Below are 8,291 nucleotides of genomic sequence, written 5' to 3'. Positions count from 1 at the left end.
CTCTCTTACATTGAAGTATGTGTATATTTTATAAGTTGTTATTTTTTCTCTAAATTTATCGATGTGAGACTTTATATCCCAACACAAATTTAGGCAACTGTATTTTATATTTGTTTCTTCCTTACATGACAACAGTTTTGTGGACATAATAATTACACGTGACTTCGAAATATAGGGAAATCAAATCTATAAAGAAAACTAAAATAAAATCTTAAAACTTCTTTCCTTAAAATCAGTAACATTTGTGCACAAAATCCTGTCCTGGATGCCCCTAAGTTAGAAAAATGAAATATTAATGTTATTTTAGTTTCATAATTTTTAATTCACTACTACATTTTAATTCTTTAGTAACATTTTCTTTCTTACATTTGTTAAAATGTTACTATATATTAAATAAATAGGTTATTTTGCAATATATTTTTTTAGAAATGTCATTATAGATAGAGTAACATTTTTTATTTTAATATTATTCTTTTAAATTATTTTCAAAATCAAAGTCACATATCGAGTAAAAAAATGTCACATAGGTTATTTTGTAACATTTTCTTGAAAAATGTTACTGTAATTGCTTCTAGAATCAAAGTCTCACATCAAGTAAAAAAAAGTATATTTCTCTCATCTCTAATTGTTACCCATATTTAAAGTCTCACATCGAATAAATGAAAAAACTTATAAAGAGTATATATAATCATATAGTTATACTTAAGATAAATGAACTTTGATATTTGACATATAACCAGTGACTAATTAAGAATATCTTTAATCTTCTCTTGAAGAACTCCTAGAAATTTAGGAGACATAAAAATATAATAATTGATAATAATATCTAAATATAATAATTATTAAAAATAATAATTGATAACTACTTTGATAACATTTGAAAAATGTTGCCTAATTATATAAAAATGTTATTAAAAGTCTTTAGCAACATGGACTATATACAATATTTGATAATATGTTACTAAAGCAATTCAGTAATATTTATACACAATTTGGTAACATTTTTTAAATGTTACTAAATGTTTTTTTTGTTATAGTGATTTTACAATTTTGATCATTTATTATTATAAAAAAAAACAGTAAATTTTGTCCACTTATTACATGTTCATTAGTAAAATTGTGATGGAAAATAACGTGATAATAATATTTAAATTAGATTTAATAAAATATAATATACAATATAAAATAAATGAGAGAAATTAAGAAGAAGCTGTAGAAACATGGAGAATGTGAAAAACAAAATGGTGAAGAAGGATAGATGGGGTGTCACGTAACCTCCTTTATACAATATGTTTTATATGTTTTTCTTAAAGGAAAATGTTTTATATGTTATACTTAAGTTTTATCTTTTAAAAACAAAGATCGTGTAATTTATGAAGGTAAAAGTTTAGTTTTAATTAAAGAATAATATTTAAAATACTTGAAAAATTGTAATTTTGTACTTAATTAAATATATTAACCAACATAGGATAAGAGATATTTCTTTTTGAGTTATCAATATATTGTTAATTTGAATATAATTAAGTTTGAATTTCTTAAATAGCATCTCAGTTTTGAACTTTGATGGAAAAAATTTAGTTGGAAAGGAAAATGTAAATTCTTTAAAGGAAAATAAAGTGAAAGAAAATAAGGAAGAATGAGATAGAATAAAATGTTGAAAATATTGTATTCTTACCATTAATTTGTTTGAGATAAATAAAGATGAAAAAAATTATTTTCACGGACCCATAAAAAATATTTTCCTCCCAAATTAAATGGGAGGAAAATGATTTTTTTTCATAAAAAGTTATAATATATTTTTTAAAAAACAATAAACAATTTTATCTTAAAAATATATTATATTAAAATTACATTTTTTAACTATAATAAATATATGCTGTAAAAACACAATTATAAATATATTATATATATATTTTATATTTTTTTTCACTGGTGAAAATTCATTTTACTTTTTTTTTATTTCTATGCATCCAAATAACATAATTTTTTTCATTCTATTTCTCATTTTTATTTTTATTCCTTATCTTGTTTCAAATAAAGTATAAAAGTGGCAAATGGAGTTCAAGTTCAACAATAGAAGGAGTTCACAGAAATATTTCTCAAGAGACATGCAATTTAGTGATTGGGAGATAAAGTTGAACGGAGATAATCAAAACCAGGTCGAAGATGTGATCCTTTTCACAACAGAAGTTCTAAAATTTAGAAATTAAAGGAGCCCAACTATAGCCTCTTCAACTTTCAAGCAAGTCAAGACTCTTTCTCACTCCACGTCCTTAACCTTCAATCATGCACAAGGTTATCAATTCTTTTAAAATATTATAAATAAAGTCTTTTAGAATGTCTAATGCACATATATCTTTATTATATATAATTAAAATTTAGAATCAATTATATATAAAAATAAATATTATATTTGAATATATAAATTATATTTCAAATTTGTATAAATAGAGTTATTTTTAAATATATAAATTATATTTTGGATTTATGATAAATAATTTATATTTTAGTATAAAAAAATATGTTTATCTATTGATAATTTATTCTAAAATATTAATATTTAATTTATAAATAATTATGATAAATAAAAAATTAAATTAGATAAGAAATTAAAAAATTATTATAAATACTCTATTAAAGAAAAATCTTTAAAAAAACACTTTCATGCAAAATAAAATTTATGTTTAATATATAGAAGTTGATGTAAGAAATTACTTTTCAAGATAAAAAAAATAAAATAGATTTTTTAACAGCTTTTCTTGATGTATGTATATATTTTAGCTAGGGAGAGAGAGGAAAAAAAATATGTATTTAATATATGAATTGTTAATGTAAACCTTTTTTTTTTTTACAATATCACCCCATTAAAAAATATTTTAATATTATTTTTAAGGTAGTTATTATAGTTCAGATAGAGAGTACCTTGATCACCTTTTGAGCATCAAATTTGGAAAAGCAGTGCCCAAGCGATATAGGAAGACATACAGTGAAAGTTTCTTGTAACACTTCAATATTCAAGTCATTAAAAGCTTGAGTCCAGTAAGAGAGTATGAAAAAAAAAAAAAAAACAAATATGTGAAGTGATTTAATATAATTACCAATCAATGAGAGAAAATTGTTATCCTAGCCTCCTAGGTGGATAGTTTGTTATGACATCACCTGTGGGTTGTTTAGTTTAACTTTGACTAAATCAATCTAAATCTGTTTAAGTTGAAATAAATGTGACTAAATCAGTTTAGGCTTGATGGCTCATTTGTGATTGTGCGGGAACACTTCTCCCTAACAGTTATGAAAATCAACAAACTCTTATGTCAACAATGCTTATCCACCTTCACTCATCAATTTTAGTGATTTTTTTCTCAATTATATTTTTTACCTATAATATTTGAATTTGAGATCTTATATAAAAAAAAAAAAAATTTTAATCGAGTTCAATTCTATTCGAATCAATAATTTATTGATAATAAAATAAAAGCATATTTTTAATAACTAATAATTTATTTTAAAATATTAAAATTTTGTTTAAAAATAAATGATAAATAAATTATATATATATATATATATATATATATATATATAATTAAAAGAACATATAAAAATGCTCTAGTCTAGCTAAAGATAAATCCCCTATAAACGATATAACCTTGTTTTCAATTTATTTTTTTATCTTCAAATATTTATACAAAAAATTCTAAAAAATTCTGTAGAATCCTTTGAAAATAAAAGTTAATTATAATAAGGTAATAATTTTGTAATTAAATGTGAAAAAAATGAAAGTAAGTAAATAGAGCTCTGCAAATGTGTATTTTAATTTATAACATAAAAATAGATTGTTCTGTAATTTTAAAATATAACATAAATTCAAAGATAGTTATTTATTAGTTATTTATTACAAATTTTAATTACAATATAACTTATATATTAAACAACAATTATTCATTTTAAATTTAACTATATAGAAATAGGCATTTATCTCATATAATAGATTTAACTTAAACTTGAGATGGAAAGAAGAATTAGTGGAGTTTTATATTTGGTGTTGATAAATGGTGAACAAAAAGTGGGAATAATTCTAAAGCATGACAGACGAAAGGCCGAAAGGGTTTCATTTTGTACTGGAAAATGCCACATGCAGATACAGTAGCAAAGAGGCATGTGCTTAGCGAAGATATTCGTGCCAAATTAAAATAATCTATGTTCTATCACCAAACCCACATCATGTTTCGTTGTAGCCGTCGTTATCATAGTCATCATCATTAACAATATCATTAGTTTCACTAATATTTAAGAACTTCTTCGGAACTTTTGAACAAGACACACAGGTTTTATATACATATTGCTTATGACAAACACCCCTGCCAAAAAAGAAGAATATACACGTGCTGAGCAATGAAATTAGAGTGATTTTCAAGAGCACGCTTTGGGTTGAATCAAGGAGACAGGACCACTGACTGAGTTCACTACTCTTAAGAGAATGTCTCTCGCATTGGTTATAGCTAACAAAAACATTATTAAAAAAACCCTTGAAGATCTCCAAGAAAAAAAAAAGAAAAAAAAACACTTTAAGTACATTTATTGCATTAAACTATTTTAAACGAACTTAAAGTGGCAATCACTTTCTAGCCCTTGATCTTAATCATGGGTGTTATTATTGCTAGACCTTTCTGCAAGCTAAAAGGTTGTGTAGTTCACTTCCATTACTTTCACTACTTTTACTATAACCATCTTTGTTCGTAAAAGTAAAATGTAAAAAAAACATCACTGTAACCAAAAGTTATTCACTCACTCATGCACGCCCATGTTTATCATAGCAACTAGAAATTGTCATCATTAATAAGAATTTTAAACAAGTCTCACTGTCGATATTCTCAAGAAAATTACAAGATTGACTACTAATGAACAAATTTGCAGTTTGGCCTAGGACATGAGCATATGTTAATCATAGTCACTGGATAAATAATTAGAGTTATGGATTCTCAGACCCCTTTTTACACCTTTTCTTCTTCCATGCTAATAATCATTTCAAGTTTTCAACCCTTGGAATGTTGGATGTGGCTGCTAGGGTTTTGGATGGGGAAATGTGTTTGTACGGGAAAAGAAGGGTTGAAAGAGAAGGCTATGTTAGTTGGAGGACAATTCATTGTGTCAAGCTTGTTACCTAGATTTTCTAGTGCTTTGACTTGTGATCTGAGAAACTTGAGGTAGTTTGCAGCTTCATCAAGCATTGATGCAGTGTCCATCTTGCTTCCACCAGGCACAATCTTCTGCAAAACCCTAATCCTCTCACTTATTCTCTCCCTTCTTTGCCTGGCAGCCACAGTTTGTGGATCAGTTGATATCTTGACATTCTTCCTTTTAGGCTTCTCTACCACTTCCATGCCCAAGTTCACTGGCCTAAAAGCTGCAGCTCTATATATCATTTCCTTCATTTGTGCTATGGCCTCAGGATCAGGCTCTTCTAAGGAAGAAGGTGTCATAGATGAATTTGGCTGCTGGAAGTTGATGTTTGATGAACCAGGACGCTTATGATCCCACTTGGGTTTCTTGGACTTCGGTAAAGTCTCCGAGATAAGCCTGAAACCACCTTCAGTGGTAGAAGAATTCTGAGCAATGCTGAAGCAGGAATTGCTCCTTTTTGTGCAAATAACTTCAGAATCTATAACTCCTCCTGGAGTGAGATATTTATCAGAGAAACTTTGAGATACTGTTTCATCCAGCTCATTGACTTGATACCCCATGTCACTGTTTTTACTTCTAGCATTGGACGCATTGCTCTCAGACTCACCAGATGAAACTGCACTGCCATAACTGAAGTTCCATAAGTTTCTGCAGTCAGATAAAATCATGGAAATCCCGTCATCGTCTTCGACAGACGTGTCTGTGTTGCTGTTATTAGTGGCTGAAAGCAAGCAATCAAGTGACTCAAGAGAGCATGTAGCCTTGCCGTTTTGTGTGCCATTGATAAGGTGTTGTTGCTGGTGGACCATGTTGAAATCTGCCACATAGTTACTAGTTTGGTTCACATTGACCGAAAGGGACGGGCGTGATGTTAAAGCCTCTTCCCAAGTGGCTCCAGCTGCTCGTGATTTCACAGGCATGGTTGATGCTCTTTGTACCAGTAGATTTGTGTTTCTGTTTGCCATCACACTCATCATCTCAGAAGTGGATGACTCAACCATGTCCCTCACTTTTTCAGAACTGGGATACAGAAAACCCGTTTGATTGAGAACACTTGAACTTAGGTGGGGCATGGGGTGGTAGTGATATCCTTCAAGGTCTTGGGGCTCAGTGCTCCACAAGATTGGACTGTTAGCAACAAGTTGTGATGATCCATCCCAACTTAGACCATCCATAGATGACTAATTGACAACAATCACTTATGAAGTGAAACTAAAAGAGATCCACTCGAAAGTTAAATGACAAAGTGATCCTTCTTACCTATATATCATTTTGAAGACAATAATTAATACATGATATAACATACACATACATCTAAAGTGGTCGCTTCATTGATAGAGATTAATGTCTGTAAATATTTTGTATCAATAACATAATTATAAAAAAAAATATATATATATATATATATATATAGTTACATTCAGGGTTTCGAACATAATTGTCTTCAAATACGATATTGTGGAAAGCCAAAAAATATATGTTTAGGTACAGATATATAAATATTGTGTAATGTGTTGAAGGGCTTACCAATTCTAGATCCAGCTGCTTCCAAACTCATGAGCCAACAAGATGAAAAGAATTGTTGCTTGAGCCAGTAACTGAACAGAAGAGGATGTACCAATTTGCGTACAATTTGGTAGTAGCATTAACTGCCTTCTTCAATTGAGTAGGATGAAGATTGTGACAAAGGAAAGAAAACAATTAAAGCTTATGTCAGATGGGGCAACTGAATTTTATGTACTGTTTCATTATGAACAGTGACATAATGACTTTAAATTATAGTTCTGTGCTTGAAAACATTGACCAGATACGTTTAACAAACTGATAAGAGAATGAAAAGTGAGAGAATAAAGGTTGTACCTTCTTTAGATACCATGGAATACCAGTACTGATGATGCAGTGTGGTTATTGAACAGAAGCTTATATAGATCGAAAGAACAAAAGGTACTAGTATAAGCTTTTACAATAAAAGTAAAAAAAATATTGGAACTTGAACAATTATGTCATGGAATTGTGTAATAAATAGGCATTGATCATGCATTATGCTAGGAAAAAAATATGAGGAGAGGGTATATAATATGCTTTAACAGTTTTGAGCAGTACAATGGTTTTATGGAAAAGATAAGGCTAATGGGTGTGTAAGACTAAATTTTTGCAGAGGGGAAGCATGAAAATTTTGAATCTGGTTTGATTGAATATTTTATTATCTTTTTGTATTCTTTTTAAGTGGGGAAAGCTCTGACCTCTTTTTGGTTGCTTATGGATACTCCATGCGCACTGTAAAGTTGCAGTGAAAGTGAGAGCATCTGTTACTGCATCACCCTCTTTTCAAAGATTTTTGTTAATCATAGTTTTAATCATAGCCTTGTGATATTTTTCACTTTCTTCTAACTTAATTGTTTAAGTCGGGGTGGTAAATTCTTTGAGGAATCTACTGATTAAATCAGAAGCACAGTACTGATTTAAGATTCAACCTTTTTGCAAATTTGAAATGCTCCGAACTGAAAACTTAGTCAAATTTGTGAGTTTTACTTATATATTTTATAGGACTCCTCTGCATCTCTTCTCTGCTTTTTATGTAAATGCTTTATCAGTTGTATTAAGGATAGGGAACCCCAATTTCGTCATCTCTTATCCCTTCACTAAATATGTTTAACAACATCAAAAGCTTCATGTAAAAAGTGGATTTTTTTGGTAGACCTGTAATAAGTGAATTGTATAATAAAAAAGTGTGATATACGAGCAACACTTGAAAATTTATTAGGAAAAAATATGTAATGCGCAATTGGACATCGAAAGGATTTGGTTTACAAATATTTTTTTTAGTTTAATTCTTATACGCCGTTAATGCAAGTTTTTTAACTGTTCATCAATTAGAAATAATAGAAGATATTTTTAAGATTTTTATTATAAAAGTTAACTACTAATTCTACAAGATAACTTTTTACTTGTGATTGAATGTTAATAAAATAGTGTATAGAATATTTTCTTTATTCTTTTGTCATTAACAATAGTGTAAACACTTTCCACGTAAATATCTTACAATAAGACAAGAGATAGGAAGAGAACAGGAAAAAAAAAATGAATAATATGATAGAAGATAAAATAAAAAG

General features: G+C 28.3%; 1 protein-coding gene across 2 annotated transcripts; it reads right to left on the bottom strand.

Annotated features, from left to right (window-relative positions):
* Positions 1–4,613: 4,613 nt before the first annotated feature.
* LOC109805643 (basic helix-loop-helix (bHLH) DNA-binding superfamily protein) lies at positions 4,614–7,646 on the bottom strand. 2 transcript variants are annotated; one of them, XM_083065043.1, is made up of 3 exons: positions 7,039–7,646; positions 6,706–6,834; positions 4,614–6,438 (listed from the first exon to the last, which is right to left on the bottom strand). In XM_083065043.1, exon 3 carries the CDS (start codon positions 6,351–6,353, stop codon positions 5,031–5,033), a length of 1,323 nt encoding a protein of 440 aa, XP_082921169.1. In that variant the 5' UTR covers positions 6,354–6,438; positions 6,706–6,834; positions 7,039–7,646; the 3' UTR covers positions 4,614–5,030. The 2 variants fall into 2 exon arrangements, with proteins under 2 accessions (XP_082921169.1, XP_082921170.1); XM_083065044.1 differs by lacking the exon at positions 7,039–7,646 and having other exon boundaries at positions 6,706–7,024.
* Positions 7,647–8,291: the final 645 nt, after the last annotated feature.

Source organism: Cajanus cajan, chromosome 10, assembly GCF_000230855.2.
Source record: "Cajanus cajan strain Asha chromosome 10, NIPB_CcT2T_4, whole genome shotgun sequence".
Taxonomy (NCBI): Eukaryota; Viridiplantae; Streptophyta; class Magnoliopsida; order Fabales; family Fabaceae; genus Cajanus; species Cajanus cajan.
Note: the sequence above shows the minus strand (reverse complement) of the source record. Positions and strands in the feature narration are given on the sequence as shown.